At 42.3% G+C, this 22,525-nt stretch overlaps 1 protein-coding gene across 4 annotated transcripts in view; it reads left to right on the top strand.

Annotated features, from left to right (window-relative positions):
- fggy (FGGY carbohydrate kinase domain containing) overlaps positions 1-22,525 on the top strand; it is a 311,433-nt gene that overhangs the window by 270,103 nt on the left and 18,805 nt on the right. For 3 of the 4 annotated variants that reach the window (XR_012101045.1, XM_073063082.1, XM_073063081.1), the window contains one exon: positions 5,720-5,814. Coding sequence is in view for 3 of the 4 variants with exons in the window: in XM_073063082.1 (XP_072919183.1) it covers positions 5,720-5,814 (95 nt within the window). In the remaining variant the exon portion in view is untranslated. Of the gene's footprint in view, positions 1-5,719; positions 5,815-16,569; positions 16,736-22,525 lie in introns of those variants that run through there. The other variant, XM_073063083.1, reaches the window with a different exon arrangement.

Below are 22,525 nucleotides of genomic sequence, written 5' to 3'. Positions count from 1 at the left end.
CATCAGGAGCATCTGTCCCACCTCTGTCAACTCTACGCCCGACTGAGTGAGTACGGTCTAACAATCAACCCAGCCAAATGCCAGTTCGGGCTCAACACCATTGACTTCCTGGGCCACAGGATTACTAAAGACGGGGCAACCCCTCTGCCCACTAAGGTAGATGCAGTCCACCATTTCCCCCGACCCACCACAATCAAAGGCCTTCAGGAATTCGTAGGTATGGTCAATTTCTACCACCGCTTCCTCCCTTCAGCTGCCCGGATCATGTGCCCCCTGTTCGCCCTGATGTCGGGTCCAGGCAAGGACATTACATGGGTCGAGGAGTCCACCACCGCTTTCATCAAATCGAAAGAAGCCTTGGCAAACGCCGCGATGCTAGTGCACCCCAGAACGGACGTCCCTACCGCCCTCACAGTGGACGCATCTAACACGGCAGTCGGTGGGATTCTGGAGCAACTCATCGCGGGTCGCTGGCAACCCCTGGCCTTTTTCAGCAAACACCTGCGGCCACCCGAGCTCAAATACAGTGTTTTCGACCGGGAACTGTTGGTGCTATACCTGGCAATCCGGCATTTCAGGTACTTCTTAGAAGGTAGGCCCTTCACCGCGTTCACGGACCACAAGCCGCTTACCTTTACGTTCACGAAGGTGACCGATCCCTGGTCGTCCTGCCAGCAGCGCCATCTGTCCTACATCTCTGAATACACAACGGATGTCCGGCACGTCTCAGGTAAGGACAATGTCGTGGCGGACGCGCACTCTTGCCCTAACATTCACGCCCTTTCCCAAGGGGTAGACTTTGAGGCGCCGGCAGAGGCGCAGCAGGCAGTCGAGGAGATCCCTAGTTACAGAACTGCAGTCTCCGGTTTGCAGCTCCAGGACCTCCCCGTAGGCCCAGGTGAGAGGACCCTACTCTGTGACGTCGCCACCGGCCAGCCCCGTCCCGTCGTCCCGGCACCTTGGCGGTGACGCGTTTTCAACTCCATTCATAACTTAGTGCACCCCTCCATCAGGACAGCCGTCCGAATGGACTCCAGCAGGTTTGTTTGGCACGGACTCCGCAAGCAGGTCAGTGAATGGGCCAGAACGTGCATGCACTGCCAGACGGCCAAGGTGCAGCGGCACACCAAAGCTCTGCCGCAGCAGTTCCACCCCACCTGCCGGTGTTTCGGCCACATTCATGTGGATATCGTGGGGCCCCTGCCAGTGTCGCGAGGAGCGCGGCACCTCCTGACTATCGTGGACTGGTTCACAAGATGGCCAGAGGCGATCTCGCTCACCGACACCACCTCCGAATCTTGCGCCCGGGCACTGATCACCACCTGGGTGTCCCGCTTTGGTGTACCGGCCCACATTACCTCCAACAGAGGCACCCAGTTCACCTCCAGCCTGTGGTCAGCTATGGCCAGCCTTTTGGGGACACAGCTGCACCACACCACTGCCTACCACCCACAGTCGAACGGCCTGGTGGAGCGTTTCCACCGTCACCTAAAGTCGGCTCTCATGGCCCACCTGAGAGGAGCTAACTGGGTGGACGAGCTTCCCTGGGTCCTACTCGGCATCCGCACGGCGCCCAAAGATGATCTGCACGCCTCGTCGGCTGAGTTGGTGTACGGCGCACCCCTGGTCATCCCCGGGGAGTTCATACCGGCCCCAAGGGGGCAAGAGGAAGAACCCGCAGCAGTCCTGGGCAGACTACGCGAGAGGCTCGGTGACCTGGCCCCCATACCCACTTCGCAGCATGGGCAGAACCCGACCTGCGTACCCAAAGACCTGCAGAACTGTAAGTTTGTGTTTGTACAAAGGGGCGGGCATCGGCCACCGCTGCAACGGCCCTACGAGGGGCTGTTTACGGTGATCAGGAACAATGGGTCCACGTTCGTGCTGGACATTGGGGGGAGAGAGGAGGTTTTCACGGTGGACCGACTCAAACCAGCCCATGTGGACTTGGAGCAATCAGTCAAGTTTCCGGCACCGCGGCACAGAGGCAGACCTCCCAAACAGGGTCCAGCCCAGACTGTGGACATTGGGCGGTGTATCGCCGGTTCTGGGGGGGGGGGGGGGGGGGGGTTATGTGGCGACCCACTTCCTAGCGCACTCGAACCGGCTCACAAATAGCCAGCGCGCCGGCACAAAGGCCAGTCCCAAAAGGGCGCCAGGTCTGCTTCACCAACAAAGGGAAAAGCCTGCGCGGGACTGTGAATACGTGCCCCCTACAGCATCCGCGCCCGGGGAGGGCGGGATCAGGGAGGCTTTAAAGCGAAGCCGCGAAGTTCGAATAAAATCTTCTTTAACTGCAGTTTACCGACTCCGTGTCGTTATTTCAGCGCTGCGTGTAGCACACCGCTACAGGGTAGTAGTTATGGGAGATTTCAACTCCCCTCATATTGACTGGCACCTCCTGACTGCAAGGGGGATAGATGGGGCTGAATTTGTCAGGTGTGTTCAAGAGGGACTCCTGACACAGTATGTGGACCGGCCGACGAGAGGAGAGGCTATACTGGATCTAGTTCTGGGCAATGAACCTGGTCAGATGACAGACCTCTTGGTGGGGGAGCATTTTGGTGAGGGTGACCACAACTCCCTTAGCTTCAGCATAGCTATGGAAAGGGATAAAATCAGACAAAATGGTAAAGATCTTAACTGGGGAAGGGCTAACTTTGAAGGGATGAGGCAGGAACTAGCAAGAGTAAATTGGAAACAGATGTTCAAAGGGGAAAGCACAGAAGTAATGTGGGAGAAGTTTAGGGACCACTTGAGCTGGCTTCAGGATAGGTTTGTCCCACTGAGGCAAGGAAAAAATGGTAGGAAAGGGGAACTGGCTGACGAAACGTGAGGCAACTCGTCAAGAGGAAGAAAGAAGCATATGTTAGATATAAGAAGCAGGAAGTAGGAGGGGCTTATGAGAAATATAGGGTAGCCAGGAAGGAGCTAAAGAAAGGACTTAGGAGAGCTCGAAGGGGGCATGAGAAGGCCTTGGCACGTAGGATTAAGGAGAACCCCAATGCGTTCTATGCGTATGTGAAGAATAGAAGGATGACGAGAACGAAGGTGGGACCACTAAAGGATAAAGAGGGCAACATGTGCCTGGAAGTGGAGAAGGTTGGGGAGGTCCTAAATGAATACTTTGCTTCAGTATTCACAAGTGAAAAGGATCTTGATCAGGATGAGGTCGAAGTAGAGAAGAGAAGGTTCAACTTTGTGAAGGGAAGATCATGCCTCACGAACCTGATTGAGTTTTTTGAAGAGGTAACAAAAGAAATTGATGAGGGTAAGGTAGTGGATGTGGTCTACATGGACTTTAGCAAAGCATTTGACAAGGTTCCTCATGAGAGACTCATCCAGAAAGTCATGAGACATGGGATAAGTGGAACCTTAGCTGTTTGAATAAAAAATTGGCTTAAAGGAAGAAAGCAGAGGGTAGTTGTGGAAGGAAAGTATTCTGCCTGGAGGTTGGTGACCAGTGGAGTGCTGCAGGGATCTGTCCTGGGACCCCTGCTATTTGTGATTTTTATAAATGACCTGGATGTAGAGGCGGAAGGATGGGTGAGTACGTTTGCGGATGACACGAAGATTGGAGTATTTGTGGATGGAGCTGTAGGTTGTCGAAGGTTACAAGAGGATATCAGATCAGTTCAGTTCAGATTCAGTTTATTGTCATTTAAAAACCACAAATGCAATGCAGTTAAAAAATGTGACAACGTTCCTCCAGAATGATATCAACAAAGCACATGACAAAACACCAGAAAATCCACATAACGTTTGGCAATCCCCAATCCAGAGTCCGGAGAGGTTGCTGCATATTAATATCGCGCTACCATCTTAGCGCGTACCCTGGAAAGGAGCGCCAATTCCACCAGACAAAACAAGACCAAAAACTAAAGCTACAAGACCTGCACAAAACCACATAGTTACAACAGTGCAAACAATACCATAATTTGAGAAAAAACAGACCATGGACACGGTAAAAATAGTCCAAAGATGTTAAAAGACTATAAGTTCAAAAGAAACCACACAGTTTCCACAAGTCCTCAGGGTCCCGATAGACTCGTCATCTCACGCCAGTGGCAGAAGGGTATACCCCCGCTATGGATGTCCACGGCGCCACCCAACTCAGCCTCGCAGACGCAGCACACGATGAAAGCTCCATCGAACCCAGCTTCACAGACACAGCACACACCGAAAGCGACCTGACTGCAGCGGACTCTGAATCCGTCGAACCTCCAAGCCTCTGACCATCCCCTCCGGCACAGCTTCTCCGAGCACCCTCCTCTGCCGAGCGTATTAAGACGCCCCTCCCAACGGCCACCGGCAACGCGACCCCGAGGACTGGGGGCCTGTTCTTCTCAGCAGAGACCCGGACCTCACAGCAGCAGCAATGAAGAGGGCCTTCCTGGAGATTTCCAGATGTTCCTCCGTGCTCCATGCTCCCACATCTGTTTTTCATTAGATTAGGATCGCGCACGGCACTCCCGCTTAACAAATAACATATCAGCTCCAGAGTGACCGCTGCAAGCTGTGTCGCGCCGCCATCTTGTAAGACAAGATATAGACAGGCTGCAGAGTTGGGCAGAAAAATGGCAGATGGAGTTTAATCCGGACAAGTGTGAGGTGTTGCATTTTGGAAGGACAAACCAGAAGACTGAGTACAGGATTAATGGTCAGTTACTTAAGAGTGTGGATGAACAAAGGGATCTTAGGGTTCAAATCCATACATCCCTCAAGGTCGCTGCGCAGGTTGATAGGGTAGTTAAGAAGGCCTATGGGATGCTAGGCTTGATAAACAGGGGGATTGAGTTCAAGAGTAGAGAGGTCATGTTGCAACTCTACAAATCTCTGGTGAGACCGCACTTAGAGTATTGTGTTCAATTCTGGTCACCTCACTATAAGAAGGATGTGGAAGCTATGGAGAGGGTGCAGAGGAGATTTACCAGGATGTTGCCTGGTTTGGAGAACAAGTCATATGAAGCAAGGTTAGCAGAGCTGGGTCTTTTCTCTTTGGAGCGTAGAAGAATGAGAGAGGACTTGATAGAGGACTACAAGATTATGAGAGGCATAGATAGGGTGGATAGTCAGTACCTGTTTCCCAGGGCACCAATAGCAAACACCAGAAGGCATATGTACAAAATTAAGGGAGAGAAGTTTAGGGGAGACATCAGGGGTAAGTTTTTTTACACAGAGGGTTGTGAGTGCCTGGAATGACTTGCCAGGGATGGTGGTGGAGGCTAAAACATTAGGGGTATTTAACAGCCTCCTGGACAGGCACATGGATGAAAGAAAAATGGAGGGTTATGGGGTAGTGTGGGTTTAGTACTTTTTTTAAAAAGGATTATATGGGTCAGTACAACATGAAGGGCTGAAGGGCCTGTACTGTGCTGTAGTGTTCTATGGTTCTATAAAAACATATACAGCAAATACAATCAGCACACATTTTATTACATCCACAGTGTCTCACCTAAGGACAGCATGTATGAATGAAATATCCTGCCATGTTCAGCATCTTATCACTGACAAGTTGACATCAGGTATTCACTTTAGGGCAATGCAATCTTTTCTCATTAGGTTGTTAAATAACAAACAGATTTTGAGCTCATTATGAATAAATGAAGATAAAAATGCAAGTATAAATTGTGCTGAGGATTAATATAAGACACGGTTTCTTAAACTGTACTCTTGTTCTGTATTGCACATAACACTGACATCAAAATATCTTATTTAGGTATGCCAATCGTCCTTGCCGAGGAGGTGGAATCAGTTTTAGTGGGTGCTGCTATTCTGGGAGCCTATGCGTCAGGGGACTTTAAGTCTATTCAGGTATGGTTTCATGAGAAAATTTTGTTCTTTGTTTCATGTTGAAAGTATTCTTATTGTTGGGTCTATCTGTATCATATACACAACTATTCAATGTCCAACTAATGATCAGCTGTTAACCACTTGATTTTCATTGCTGAACACAGGGCATTCTAAAAGTGAACGACATTACTTGCCATCATTGTTTCTTCTTAATGGTTATTAATGAGGTTTGTGACAAAGGAATGCCCTGTGGACCTGTGTGTTCTTGTGAACTGTACCATAAAATGGGAGTTCAACGTGATGGCCTATTTTGCAGTTTCATCCACATTAAATTTCCAATCGCAACCTTGCAACCAGGTGCCAGTTGAACTCAGTATTTCCCTAAAGGGAAGCCTCTAAGTCTAGCCACCCTGAGTTATTTGAGTACATTACCCAGCAGGCAATGACACAGCAAATAATTGGCACAAGTGCCTGATGTGCAACTATACAATTAAGTAATGGTTGACACTGCAAAGGAAAGAAAAGTACTGTATTAAAAATTGAAGCATATTGAAAATATTACAAAAAAAACAAGGTGTTATAGTATTTTGGATAGTTATGACCTGCCAGAAGAGGGATTATCTCTTTAAAAGAAGCTGAAAGGGATATTGGAGTGTGATGTTTTTCAAAAGACCGAAAGAACAGAAGCCCCTTGTGCTTTTGCTGTTTACAGATACCTGACACCAGCTGACATCTGTTGCCCTTCTCTTCTAGTGGAAGCTTATGGCATTTAACATTTACACATGTACACAGTCCAGAAGTGCATTGATATAAAATCTCATAGATCATTATCATAAAAGTAGCTTGTGAATCCTGCCAGACTTGGCATAGTCTGCAGATGCCACAGTTTATACCATGCTTACTCACTGACGATAACATGATATCTAACAAAAACAAAGAGTGCAATGTGATCCAATATCTGCCTTTGCTTTAAAATACAAGGTCTTTAGAGGTCTTGGTAACATGTATAACTTGGTAACATAATTTAATTTAAGTTTGAAGAAGTGCTCCACTTTTTGAGATTTTCATTAATTTCCTAAAAATTTAAAGTAATTTGAAATGTTTTATTGATCTGTATAGTACAAAGCATGCACTCACAACACTATTTTAGAATTTACATATATACTACAATAGTTAGAAAAAGAAGCTAGGAATAGTGATTCGTTTTTAAGTTTCTCTTCTGAAAGTATATTAGTATACAGTCTTGAAATTCATACAATTCCTCTACAACTTAAACCAAATAGTGCTTGTGTTTGAACCTGGCAATAACTATTGGGAGGGCATTCTAATAAGTAAGAATATCTTCACTCATGCCATTTCATAAGGAGGGGGAAAGCATTTGACATGGGTGGAAAATGGAAACCAACTTTGCCCATCTTTAGCCAACATTACCAAAGCCAATTTACTGCCTGAGACCATAATTTAAAAATATTAAATCATTCAAACACCATCAACAAATATGGCAACAAATAAAAATACTGTATCCTTTGAATAAAATATTTATGGAAGAAAAAAATCCACTATACGGACTGTATTAAAACTGGACTGCACTGAGTGTGAGATCTGGACAAAAATGTCGATTGCGCTGCTATGCTTCATATTCAGCAAAATACAACACAAGGTGACACACCTTTGGACATTTCCAATCCTGACACATAAAGCAGTTTTAAACAACATTGGCAAGAAAAAATAACAATGATTAATGCTGAATGACACCTGATATGAACACCATTTAACAAGTGTAACCTATTATTTGGGTAGAGTACTTGTTCAAACTAAGGACTCGGAAAGGCTTAATCAAGACACAGCTAAAACTAGCCTGAGAAAATGAATTGCAGACTTAACGAAAAACAAATATCCATTGACCTTATACTGATTTTAATGCAAACCAACATGTAATAATCTCATATTTTGATTTTCTAACCATTTCAATATAAAGAAAGCCAAAGCAGTGCAAAGGATTTCAAATTAATAGTAATTCCAGAAATTCTGAGACATGATGGTATCTTAGTTTTAATGTTTGTTCTATCAGCCAGTGTTAATTTTTTACTAAAGCTATATTTCTTTGAGTCATAGTGAATAGTGCATTCTCTGGTTCAGTGGTAGGACCTCCTAAATTCTTGTTGTGTCACTAAATCATCATGTAAAAAGGACCATCTGAGCAGTGACACAGAGAAAAGATAGATTATGAATTTTTAATGAGAAAGCTATGGTGAACAGTGAACAAGAGATGGAAGCCTGTCTCAAATTCCTTACTTTTACATGAAGCTACTTTCAGAAATTTTGCTTCTATCCTGATTTTTCTTCCTTCAAGTGTCCTCTGATATTGTTGATAACCTGATGCCCGATTATTTACAAAGTATTTACTGTTATGCTTTATAACTCCAAAACTAATTGAAACAAAACACAGGGATCTTGGGGATAAACTAGTACTTTAGTTTCCTTTTTCACTTTACTGAGCCATGCACCTGTGACATAGTGGCATAATGATGTATGCCATTCACATACTTTTACATATACACATAATGAAGTATGTGAACAACAAAGAATGCTTAACCAAACAATATTACTGAAATATTAAGTACAAAACACTCCTCTCTGCTTAACTATAAACTCCAACTCAATGTAGAATGCATCTCAACTCAAATATGTAAATTTAGGCCATTTGGCCCATTGAGTCTGCTCCAGCATTTCATCATGGTTCATCCATTTTTTCCTGTCACTCAATCTCTTCTCTTTCCCCTATATCCCTTCATGCCATGACCAATCAAGAATCTATCAACCTCTGCCTTAAATGTACTGAACATAAAGACTTGGCCTCCACAACTGCCTGTGGCAATGAATCCCACAGATTCACCACTCTCTGGCTAAAAAAATTACTCCTCATCTCTGTTCTAAAAGGATACCCCTCTATTTTGAGAATGTGTCCTCTGGTCTTAGACACTCCCACCATAGGAAACATCTTCTACATATCCACTCTTTCAATGCCTTTCACTATTCAATAGGTTTTAATGAGCTCACTCCTCAATCTTCTAACTTTCAGCGAGTGCAGGCCCAGAGCCATCAAACACTCTTCATATGACTAGCTGCTTAATCCTGGAATCATTTTTGTGACTCTCCTTTGAACCTTCTCCAGTTTCAGCACTTTATTTCTAAAATAAATGCTCAATACTGCTCACAATACTCCAAGTAATGCCTCACCAGTGCTTTATAAAGTCTCAGCATTATTTCCTAGTCCTCTTGAAATGAATGCTAACATCGCATTTGCCTCCTCACCACAGACTCAACCTGCAAATTAACCTTTAGAGGACCCTGCAGAAGGACTCCCAAATCCTTTTGTGCCTCAGACTTTTGTATTTTCTCTCCATTTAGAAAATAATCAACCCTTTCCTTTCATACACTTCCCAACACTGTATTCCATCTGCCACTTCTGTGCCCATTCTCCAAATCAGTCTAAGTCCTTCTGTAGCTTCCCTATTTCCTCAAAACTACCTGCTCCTCCACATATCATCGTATCATCTGCAAACCTTTGTAACAAAGCCATTAATTCCAATACCCTTATCACTGACTTATAACATAAAAAGAACTGGTCTCCACACAAACCCATGTGGAACGCCACTGGTCACCGGCAGCCAATCAGAAAAGGCTCCCTTTGTGAAACCAGTTATATAAAAGTTGATTATCCATTATAGAAGGGATAAGTTTATTTTGAATTAAAGGTCTCTTTGCTAATAAAGATTTCTTTATCTCATCATCAACATTTATCTTATTCCATAAATCAATCAAATGTTTTAGTATAGGAGATTCTTTCTTTTCCCGTATCCATTTAGATTCCCATTTATATATAAAATCCTCTGGTATATTTTCTCCTATTTTATCTAATTCTATTCTAATCCATGCCCGTTTATCTTCATCAAAAAAAGATGCAATAAATCTAAGTTGATTTGCTTTGTAATAATTCTTAAAATTTGGTAATTGTAACCCTCCTAAATCAAATTTCCATGTCAATTGTTCCAGCGATATTCTTGACATCTTACCTTTCCAAAGGAATTTCCTCACACGTTTACTTAACTCTTGAAAAAACATCTGCAGTAATTGTATTGGTAGTATTTGGAATAAATATTGTAATCTAGGGAATATATTCATTTTTACAGCATTGACTCTACCTATTAATGTTATTGGTAACATCATCCATTTATCAAGATAGTCTTGAATTTTTTTCAATAATAGCAAATAATTTAATTTATATAAATTCTTTATATCATTATCAACTCTTATACCTAAATACTTTATACCATTTATCGGCCATCTAAATTGAGTTATTAATCGACATTGACTATAATCTCCTTTAATAAGGGGTAGAATTTCACTTTTATCCCAATTTATCCCAACATTATTTTTACTAGGCGATATTGAAGGGATAAAATTGAAATCCAAATTGAATAAATATCAGAAAGAATTCATAAAAATTGTATTGGCAGTAGCCAAAAAGACTATTGCAGTTACTCTGAAATCGGATTCATACTTAAGTATAAATCGTTGGAAGAATGAAATTTTTAGCTGCATTCCACTTGAAAAAATTACCTATAATTTAAAAGATAAATATGAAATATTTCTGAAAGTTTGGCGCCCTTATTTACAAAAATTAGGATTAAATATACAGGTGCTCTGAAGATAAAATTATTGGTTATCTGGGGAAAGAAATAAATATACACATTAAAGCTATTATGAACTCCATGGAGCATGTGGGGATCTTCCGATATCCAGGCATTCTTTCTTTCTTTCTTTCTTTTTTCTTTCTTTCTTTCTTTCTTTCTTTTTTTCTTTCTTTTTTCTTCTCTTTTTTTTCTATAGGGATATGTTAGGGGGGAGGGGGGAAGGGTTGATAATTTTTTTTTCTTCTGTAACCTATTTGAAAATTCAATTAAATTTTTTTTTTTTAAAAGAAAAGGCTCCCTTTATTCCCACTCTTTGCCTCTTGCCTATCAGCTACTACTTTATCCATGCTAGAATGATTCCAGAACCATTTCAGAATCTAATGAAATATCATTACTAATGCCACCGCAATCTCTTCAGCCACCTCGTTCAGAACCCTGGTTTGTACATCATCTTGTCCAGGTGACTTCAGTACCTTCAGGCCTTTCAGTTTCCCAAGAGCCTCCATGTGATCTAGCTCACTGCCTACTTAATCATGGATGGAATAAGGACCCAGACAGGCTTTATAAAATTAGGTGTGGCATTTTCATTTAACACTATTTTACCTTTGACATGTTTGAGTTTTCCAATGCCATCCTTGAACACTACCATGGCATCTTTCAGTACCTTTCTTAATACAGTTTCAGTTGACTCTGCTGCTAGGGATATGCCATGCAAATGGTGGATGGATCGCCAATCAAATTGTAGTTGTCTCAGCCACTCATGGCTCCACAATGCTTTTTGACAACATACAAGCCCACTGTGGCTTGTTGGTTGTTATATTTCACTGTTAACCAGTGTCATTCCCACTGGAGCTATCTTTGCTCCAGAATAAGTTCTTAGTTGGATATCTGCCGGTTTCAGTTCAGTATCTCTGAAATGCCACTCAATCTCATTTTTGGAATGACTGAAACAGCTACGCCTGTGTCCAGTTTCATTTTAATTAATTTGCCATTCACTTCTGGTGTAAGCCATATTATTGTCTCCTGGTAATTATCACATGGCAAATCTCAAGCCTACGCAGTCCTGTTTCACTCTCATCATTATCAGATTTTTTTCATCAACAGCAGGCAGATTAGTACCCTTTTCGAAACTGCACCTTGAGTTTTTATCTTCTTCTCTTCCCTGTGCAGTCCATTTGTATTTTGTCTGCTTGACATGCTCTTTGTACGTGTTCTACCTTGTTGCAAGTTTCACCTTAAAAGCTGCATTGGTCTGATGTATGTGAGCCCCTGCCATAACAGTAAAAGGCAGGTTTCTGTTGATGTTCATGCTTACATTCATTCCTGACTGCAACTCAGTTGCATCTCTGCTGTTTCCATTGATACAGCAATTTCAACTCCTCTTTTAAATGTGAATTGTGCTTCAACTAAGAGCCATTTGAGAATGCTGTCTTGTAAGATTCCACAAACTAAACAATCCCTCAGTGCAATATTAAGACTATCACTGAACTGGCAATGCTCAGAGTATTTCTTCAATTCAGCCATGTAAACAGAAAAACACTCCCTTTCCTTTTGATTCCACTTAAGAAACCAAAAGTTTTCTGCCATCAACGATATTTTTGGTTCTAAATGTTCCTGCATTACTTTCATGATATCAGCAAAGCTTATTTTGGCTGATTTGGTTCAGGCAATTAACTTCTAAGCAAACTTCCTGTTTTTCCACAAATTTCACTTAGCTAAACTGGCACACTTTTTTGTCATTGGCTATTTCATTTGATTCAAAATACTGCTCAATTCATTCAGTATGCATTACCCAGTTATTTTTTTGTGCAATTGAACAAATCTTCCTTTCCAATGCAGCCAGCCATTTCTACTTTTTTACCTTCATTTATTATTATGAAATGGTACTCACTTTTCAGCACAATTCTCTCTTAAAAACAAGTACCCCATTTAGGAATAAATAATTATAGAACATAGAACATGGTATAGTACAGCACAGTACAGGCCCTTCAGCCCACAGTGTTGTGCCAACCCTTAAACCCTGCCTCCCATATACCCCCCCCCCACCTTAAATTCCTCCATGTACCTGCCTAATAGTCTCTTAAATTTCACTAGTATATCTGCCTCCACCACAGACTCAGGCAGTGCATTCCATGCACCAACCACTCTCTGAGTAAAAAACCTTCCTCTAATATCCCCCTTGAACTTCCCTCCCCTTACCTTAAAGCCATGTCCTCTTGTATTGAGCAGTGGTGCCCTGGGGAAGAGGCGCTGGCTGTCCACTCTATCTATTCCTTTTAATATCTTGTATACCTCTGTCATGTCTCCTCTCATCCTCCTTCTCTCCAAAGAGTAAAGCCCTAGCTCCTTTAATCTCTGATCATAATCCATACTCTCTAAACCAGGCAGCATCCTGGTAAATCTCCGCTGTACCCTTTCCAATGCTTCCACATCCTTCCTATAGTGAGGCGACCAGAACTGGACACAGTACACCAAGTGTGGCCTAACCAGAGTTTTATAGAGCTGCATCATTACCTCGTGACTCTTAAACTCTATCCCTCGACTTATGAAAGCTAACACCCCATAAGCTTTCTTAACTACCCTACCTACCTGTGAGGCAACTTTCAGGGATCTGTGGACATGTACCCCCAGATCCCTCTGCTCCTCCACACTACCAAGTATCCTGCCATTTACTTTGTACTCTGCCTTGGAGTTTGCCCTTCCAAAGTTTACCACCTCACACTTCTCTAGGTTGAACTCCATCTGCCACTTCTCAGCCCACTTCTGCATCATATCAATGCCTCTCTGCAATCTTCAACAATCCTCTACACTATCCACAACACCACCAACCTTTGTATCATCTGCAAACTTGCCAACCCACCCTTCTACCCCCACATCCAGGTCATTAATAAAAATCACGAAAAGTAGAGGTCCCAGAACCGATCCTTGTGGGTCACCACTAGTCACAACCCTCCAATCCGAAAGTACTCCATCCACCATGACCCTCTGCTTTCTGCAGGCAAGCCAGTTCTGAATCCACCTGGCCAAGCTTCCCTGGATCCCATGCCTTCTGACCTTCTGAATAAGCCTACCGTATGGAACCTTGTCAAATGCCTTACTAAAATCCATGTAGATCACATCCACTGCACTACCCTCATCTATATGCCTGGTCACCTCCTCAAAGAACTCTATCCGGCTTGTTGGACACAATCTGCCCTTCACAAAGCCATGCTGACTGTCCCTGATCAAACCATGATTCTCTAAATGCCCATAGATCCTATCTCTAAGAATCTTTTCCAACAGCTTTCCCACTGCAGACGTAAGGCTCACTGGTCAATAATTACCCGGACTATACCTACTACCTTTTTTGAACAAGGGGACAACATTTGCCTCCCTCCAGTCCTCCGGTACCTTTCCCGTGGACAACGAGGACATAAAGATCATAGCCAGAGGCTTAGCAATCTTTTCCCTTGCCTCGTGGAGCAGCCTGGGAAATATTCCATCAGGCCCCGGGGACTTATCTGTCCTAATGTATTTTAACAACTCCAACACCTCTTCTCCCTTACTATCAACATGCTCCAGAACATCAACCTCACTCATATTGTCCTCACTGTCATCAAGTTCCCTCTCATTGGTGAATACCGAAGAGAAGTATTTATTAAGGACCTCGCTCACTTCCACAGCCTCCAGGCACATCTTCCCACCTTTATCTCTAATCGGTCCTACCTTCACTCCTGTCATCCTTTTGTTCTTCACATAATTGAAGAATGCCTTGGGGTTTTACTTTACCCTACTCGCCAAGGCCTTCTCATGCCCCCTTCTTGCTCTCCTCAGCCCCTTCTTAAGCACCTTTCTTGCTACCCTATATTCCTCAATAGACTCATCTGATCCTTGCTTCCTAAACCTCATGTATGCTGCCTTCTTCCACCTGACTAGATTTTCCACTTCACTTGTCACCCATGGTTCCTTCACCCTACCATTCTTTATCTTCCTCACCAGGACAAATTTATCCCTAACATCCTGCAATAGATCCCTAAACATCGATCACATCTCCTTAGTACATTTCCCTGCAAAAACATCATCCCAATTCACACCCGCAAGTTCTAGCTTTATAGCCTCATAATTTGCCCTTCCCCAATTAAAAACGTTCCTGTCCTCTCTGATTCTATCCTTTTCCATGATAATGCTAAAGGCCAGCGAGCGGTGGTCACTGTCCCCCAGATGCTCACCCACTGAGAGATCTGTGACCTGACCCGGTTTGTTACCTAATACTAGATCTAGTATGGAATTCCCCCTAGTCGGCCTGTCAACATATTGTGACAGGAATCCATCCTGGACACACTTAACTCTGCCCCATTTAAACCCTTGGAACTAATCAGGTGCCAATCAATATTAGGGAAGTTAAAGTCACCCATGATAACAACCCTGTTATTTTTGCGCCTTTCCAAAATCTGCCTCCCAATCTGCTCCTTGGTATCTCTGCTGCTGCCAGGGGGCCTATAGAATACCCCCAGTAGAGTAACTGCTCCCTTCCTGTTCCTGACTTCCACCCATACTGACTCAAAGGAGGATCCTGCTACATTATCCACCCTTTCTGTAGCTGTAATAGTATCCCTGACCAGTAATGCCACCCCTCCTCCCCTTTCCCCCTCTCTCTATCCCTTTTAAAGCACTGAAATCCAGAAATGTTGACAATCCATTCCTGCCCTGGTGCCAGCCAAGTCTCCATAATGGCCACTACATCATAATTCCATGTATGTATCCAAGCTCTCAGTTCATCACCTTGTTCCCGAAGCTTTTTGCATTGAAGTACACACACTTTAGCCCTTCTACCTTACTACCTTTACACCCTTTATTCTGCTCCTCTTTCCTCAAAGCCTCTCTATATGTTAGATCTGGCTTTACTCCATGCTCTTCTTCCACTGCTCTATTGCTCCGGGTCCCATCCCTCTTGCAAATTAGCTTAAACCCTTCCAAACCATGCTAGCAAACCTAGGATATTGCTCCCCCTTGAGCTCAGGTGCAACCCATCCAATCTGTAGAGGTACCACTTTCCCCAGAAGAGATCCGAATGATCGAAAAATCTAAAACCCTGCCCCCTGCACCAACTCCTCAGCCATGCATTCAACTGCCATCTCCTCCAGTTCTTACCATCACTATCACGTAGCACTGGCAGCAATCCTGAGAACGCCACCCTTGAGGTCCTGTTCTTCAGCCTTCTGCCTAGTTCCCAAAACTCACAATTCAGGACCTCATCCCTCTTCCTGCATATGTCGTTGGTACCAATATGTATCAGGACTTCTGTTTGTTTTCCCTCTCGTACCAGGATGTCGTGCACCTGGTTAGTGACATCCTGGACCCTGGCACCCGGGAGGCAACAAACCATGCAGGTGTCCTTCTCACAACCACAAAACCTCCTGTCTACTCGCCTGACTATATGGCCCCCAATGATGACAGCTCTCCTCTTCTCTGTCCCACCCTTCTGCACCATGGGGTCAAACTCAGTACTTATTATTCAGGGGAATGGCTACAGGGGTGCTCCGCACTACCTGTCTAGTCACCTTCGCTTTCCCTCCGACTGTCACCCAACGACCTGCTTCCGGCAGCCTAGGTGTGACTACTTCCCTGTAGCTCTCTTCTATGACTGCCTCATTCTCCCTTACGAGTCAAACGTCATCCAGCTGCTGCTCCAGATTCCTTACACGGTCTTCCATATTGCCCAACCGCATGCACTTCTGGCAGATGTGACTCTGTGGGAGAGGGGAGTTCCCCCACGTCTGCCACATCTCACATGGGAGGCACATCACTGTCTCAGGAGGCATCGTAAAACCTAACTGGGAGCAAGCTCGTCCTCCGCCTCTTCTCGTCAAAGCCTGTCGAGTCAAAGCCTCAAAGCTCCACTCCTTCACTGGGCCACCCACTCACTGGCCGCTTCTCTTGAGCTGCCCCTCTATTTATTTGTTTGAGCTTTTCATACTGCGTTCTTCAAAGCAATTAATAATTTAATGGAGGTTTTGGTTCCTTTAAGATCAGTGAGGGGCCTGATCTCCCGAGCTCCTGGTTATTCTCTTCACATATATCTTAACTTGTGTCTTTGTAGAGTTTCCTTTGGTCACCCTGAAAATCCACGGTTGTGAAATGGAAGTACACGCTTATTTAGGAATCAGAAGTGGAGCTTTCATACATAACTTCCAATCTGGTTGAGTAGATAACCAAGTTTCACTACCTCAATGCTTGTGACACTGTTTTTAGCCTGAGGCAATTGCTAGTACAGTGTTCTTCCTGCTTAGTTTGGAAGCTTAGGTTGGTAAAATAAATTTTTGCTTATTGTAATACCTCTGATTGGTGGTTCTTTAATTAAAAATAATACTGGGAAAATTCATAGAAATTTCAGCATTTATTCAATTCACTCCATAAATTGTCAGGAGCATATGAACTTCCACGTGAACAATGCAGACCAGGTCCTCCAAGAGGACCATAACCTTGTTGTGGTTTGAAGGCTTATGTTCCTTAATGATCTGCAGAGCTATGTTGGCTGGAGTCAGGGATTTATGCTTTGGCTCTTGGTAGGATCACCAATACCAAACAGGCTAAAGGGTGGAGACCAGACTAAGAGTGGCCCACCAATCCTCCAGGTTCAGGGCTTCATGTCAGGGCTAACAACCCTGACTGGTCAACCAAAACCATTAGACCATAAGACATAGGAGCAGATTTAGGCCATTTGGCCCATTGAGTCTGTTCTGCCATTTCATCTTTGTTGATCCATTTCCCATGAAATGTTATGGAAAGAGCAATGAAGAATATCAGTCTTTACCCGGGACTTACATGGCTGACAGTAGTGAAAACCAAGAAAACGCTACTGGCGCAATGAAGGAAGTGCTGTACACTACTAAGATGAACACCAAATGACCAAGGGCAAAGAGAGTTTGAGGACCTTCATTACTATTCTAAACTCCAGTGGCATGATGGGCAGTAAGTATAGAAGACCACAGCTTCTCAGCACAGAGTTTCTGGCTGAGCTATGATGTTGGATTCCTCTTAAAAGTTCAGAAGCAAACTTCCTGCAGTTTTCCAGCAATTAAACCAGGGAATCTGAGTGGGGGCTATGTACCAGGTTACTATGGTGCTTGTTCTGTGACATCATTCATTTGAATGAAGGGGGGAAACTGCAAGTAAACAGATTAAGTAGCAGTTAACATTTATTTGTTTTAATAAACTTGAATTTTTTAATTAATCTGACATTTTGTGGTGTATTTCAATGTTTAAACTTATTTATTTTTGTGATTATGACTAATTTCTAATAGCTTCTGAGTATTTTGAATGTTTGCTGATAGTTTCTGCCAAGGCATTCCTGTGGATGGGTCTTGCCATAATGGCTTGAGGGCTCTGTACTGTGCAAGGTGACGTTGACCAAGTTGGACACAGTTACTGCTGAAAGATCCACTGCAGCTAAGTATGTACCCAGAGGACTCATTTGCTGCTGTCAAGGAATTCCTAGCGAATAATTAGAGATGATTTTCTAGTTATACCAATTTCATCTGTTCTCTTGGTCTAGAGCAACTTTAACTTCAAGGTAAGGTTCCCAGTACAAATGATCTAAGTACCTTAGTGCATGTCTGAATATGGGAGCCAGTCTTCAGACAGTGGACTTGCTTGTCACCCTGACTGTCCTATTAATCATTGACCAAAGAAGCTGATGAACAAAACATATTTGCTTAATTGATCCATTTATTTATTCTTCGGTCTGTTAGTGTTTAGTGTAAAAAATTTAGGGGGAAATTTTGTCTTATTACATTTGAACAACATTGAGAAAGGAATAGAGCATGGAAAATATAACAAAAAAGCACAGATATTTTCAGTGCAAATTAAAGATTGATTTGTGTTCCATTCAAACATTCCTGGCAAGCGTACTACACACTTGGTGCTAATCTGTGTCCTTTTATCTAGACCAGTAGTAGATCAGTGTCACAGTTTTAATACCTCCCTTTTCACTCCTTTAACTAATCAATCACTCTGTTTATTTGTTTGGTTCTTTGGTTCATTAACTATTTAGTCATCTTTATTTTCATCAAATACTTTGCAGATGAATCTATGCATAACCTCTGTGAATGCGTATGTGACTATTTCCAAAGGATTGTGGATATTTTAACTAATGACCAGATTTGATGTAATCCCTCACCATGTGAGAGATAATGCAGAGACCTTGACATTCCTTCTACTGGCATTTAAGGGCTTAATGTCTATGACAAAAAAAAACGCCTCTAACGTTGCAAAAATTATCCATGTGAAAGATATCAGTTGTTGGATTTGCCTTTGTAACAACTTGCAACACACTATTGATTTATCATTAACTAAGCATATTAACACCACTCAAGACCAGAAAGTGGAGTGCAAATGACTGTAGATGAGTATGAGTGAAGTAGGACTGGTTAGATCAAGGTGCTTTTCAAAGTATTCTCTTATTTTAGGCAGTACAATTCTGCATGAAAATCCATAGTCCAGGTAGAAAACACATATAATTTGTGCAGTACATTAAGAACAAGAATCACACATAAACTTCATAACTAACTCATAATGAAAGAAGAGCATTACCCATGAATTTGGGTGACAAAGGAGACATCTTAACGTGCAAAGGTCTGTCTCCTGTAATTTACAAGATGCTGTAGAGAACATAGACTCAGCCAGCTCCATCACTGGCATAACCTTCCCCACCGTCGAGGACATCTTCAAGAACCAGTCCCTCAAGAAGGTAGGATCTGTCACAAAGGACCCTCACTATCTGGCACAAGCCCTTTTTTCACTACTATCATTGGGGAGGAGGTACAAGGTTCTGAAGACCCATGCTCAATAATTCACAAACAGCTTCTTCCCCTCCACTGTCAGATTTCTGAATGATCCATGAACCCATGAACACTACCTCATAATTCCTATTTTTGCATTATTTATTTCTTTTATAATTCATAATAGTTTTTAACTCTTTGCACTGTACTGTTGCTACAATTTTTTAAAAAAATCATGTCAGTGATAATAAGTCTGATCTAATTGTGAAACTGACATGTAGTCTTTGGTCAGAATGAACGTAGTTCAATGTGATTCAGTGTTTACTTTGCAATGAGAAACCAGTAAGTTCAGCAACCAAATCCTTGTTGATCACTCACCAGATTTTGCACCAACATCAAGACTGATAAAATTTGGGAAGTATGCAGTGAGGGGACATTCCTTGATTTATTCAATGAATGGGAGATCACAATGGGTGATTATCTTCTTATATTATGAGCGCAGCCCAGAGAATGAACTTGCAATGGTGGGCATGAAGAGCTTGTAAAATGTTGCTGGCATCTTCAAGTAGTGCCATTCCTTTTTCAAAACCACATTCTACTAATTTGCTACATAGAATTATTTGTGGAAGCTGCCACACCATTTCCTTCAATGAAGCTACTGTACTTTAGGATGTTTGAGACAGATATACATTAATGTGGTCACGGAGTGTCCTTTTCGCAAGGAGGAGGGAGTCCTAGTGTGACATATCTTCACAGGAGCCAGAAGATTAACATTAATGTAAATGTGTAAAATGTACAAAGTAGAGTAGTCAAAATAGATTCTCTGGTTAGGCTACATTTTGAATACTGCATTCAATTCTGATCACCCCATTATGTAAAAGATGCTAAAGCTTTAGAGAGGGTTGCAGCTATAAGAACAGGGCATAGTCTGAGTGGTTGTGGTCCATGATGATGGTTGCTACTTTCCTGTGGCAGCATTCTTTCTAGATCTGCTCAGTGGTGGGTAGGCCTTTGCTTATGATGGACTGCACTTTATCCACCAGTTTCTGTAGGCTTTTCCATTCTTGGGCATTGGTGTTTCCACACCAGGCCATGGTGCAACCAGTGAGCGTATTCTATATCTATCGAGGTCTGTCAAAGTTTTAGATGGCATGTGAAATCTACAGAAACTTCTAAGAAAAGAGAGACACAGTTGTTCCTTCATTGTGATGGAATTTATGTGTAAATCAAATCCTCTGATCTGAGAACTCTTAAGAAATTTTAAGTTACTGACACTCTCAACCTCTGATTTCCAAATGAGAACCAGCTGATAGGTTTCTTCATCCTAAAGTTAATAATCAACTCTTCACCTCTGCTGACATTCAGTGAAAGGTTGTTGTTGTGGTACCATTCAACCAGATTTTCAATCTCCCTCCTATTGTGATGGATATTCACTTTCCAGAGCCCGAGGTTTAGTGCTAAAGCTCAGCTTTTGAGGATGCTGCATGACCTTTCCAAAGGTCAAATTGGTGGTGATAAGTTAAACCTTCAACAAATATTCTTTGCTCAGCTTTCTGTTGTAAACAAGGGCCACTCCCCAGTTCTTAATATAAATTGCAAGCAAAAATCAGTTTGAAGTTGGAAGCACAGCTTTGTAACATAAAGTGACCAGCATGCTTGTCTCCATTAGCCAAATACAAGACGATGGGGTTATGTAATGTAGCACATCAAACACGGTTACAATTTGGGATGTTTGGGTACTCAAGGGGTCAGCCCTCACAGCATTAATTGTGGAAGACCATCTGTGTGAATTACTTCGTCCCAGCAAAGGTATCTGGAAAACGTCACATGCAAATGATACAATCTGGTAGAAAATTGCATAAATATCAGAAATATGGGTAGATTGACAAGAAGAATGACAGGAAGATGGGGATTATAGGAAAAAGAACTAGAATTCATTACTCAACCTTTGGGTTCTACAATGGACAACTTGTCCGTCTGCAACTCAGTGCTATGTTCTAATTCATAGGAATTGTACCTGTGCTTAGAAATCCATTGTAGTTTATAAATCTTTTGTAATTCAGAGATCATTTATAAATTAGAAATCCTCTGTGAGTGTTAAATGTGTATTAAGAAATACCTGCCTAAATTTAAATGTATATCATTAAAAATAAAATAAATTGTGTTTAAACTCTTTGTTAGCTGGAAGTATCTGCTCCTTAGTAGGGAGGAAGAACCCATCATTCAAGCAGTGAGTTTTGGCAGCTTAAAATTTCAATGCAGAGACTCCCTATAGTAAAGGTACCTATATATATAAAGGTCTTAACATTTTCTTTTGAGTTTCAGACTTTGTGGAGAGGGATCCCAATATCATCATACTAAATGGCTGCTTTGGAATCACATTTGATTCGGCCAGCAGCAGCAGTGTCATCAGCAAACTTATTGGAGCTGTACTTAGCTATACTTTAAGCAGTATACATTGCAAGACACTATTGAACCATTTTATATTTTTCTTTATGCATTTTATGAAGATTACTTAAACAAAATAGATTGTTACCATATTATTCTAACTCTCTAATTATCTGTATTCTGAAAATCAATGATCATTAAAAGCAAAGTGAGAAAGTAACTCATTAAGGTTCTTAGTCACAGTACAAAACTACTTTAGAGCTTCCCCTTTTATTCATGTTTAGATCCATTGTACATTTATTTGCAATAACTACACAATAATGCCACCTGCTGTAAAGTACTTAAAATTACAGGTACTTTTTTTTTTGCAGGAAGCATTGGAAATTGAGCACTGGAATTAATCTATCTTTATTAACCAAATTCAGGCTACATGCAGAATCTGGGCAACAGCTATATTAGCATAAATTCAGCAACCAATTTAATAAGCCCTGAGTGGTTTACTGCCTTGGTGCATAACCATTGAGTTCAATTTTGTTAGTAGCTAGCACCAGTGTGAATGTTAGCAGCAGTGATCACATCCTGAAATTCAGGCTATGGAGTTATTTTGAAGACTATTGCACATTGCTGGGAAGAATACTGGAACGTAGCTATCCATATTTTGTAGTACAACTTGATCAAAAAAAAGATAAAGAAAAGTTGTTTACCCACTGGGGCCAGGAAATTCTCCAGGCAGAAAATAAGTAACAATCTGTGGAGGTAACAAATAAGTTAAATATAAAACATTAAGCACAAGCAAGTTTGAAGACTGCACATTGCCATTGCTAAACAGGCGCTAGACAGCCTTTTGTATATTGCAGCCAGATACCTTAAAATAAATATCAGGATGAA

Source organism: Hemitrygon akajei, chromosome 12 (assembly GCF_048418815.1).
Source record: "Hemitrygon akajei chromosome 12, sHemAka1.3, whole genome shotgun sequence".
NCBI classification, from domain to species: Eukaryota; Metazoa; Chordata; class Chondrichthyes; order Myliobatiformes; family Dasyatidae; genus Hemitrygon; species Hemitrygon akajei.
Note: the sequence above shows the minus strand (reverse complement) of the source record. Positions and strands in the feature narration are given on the sequence as shown.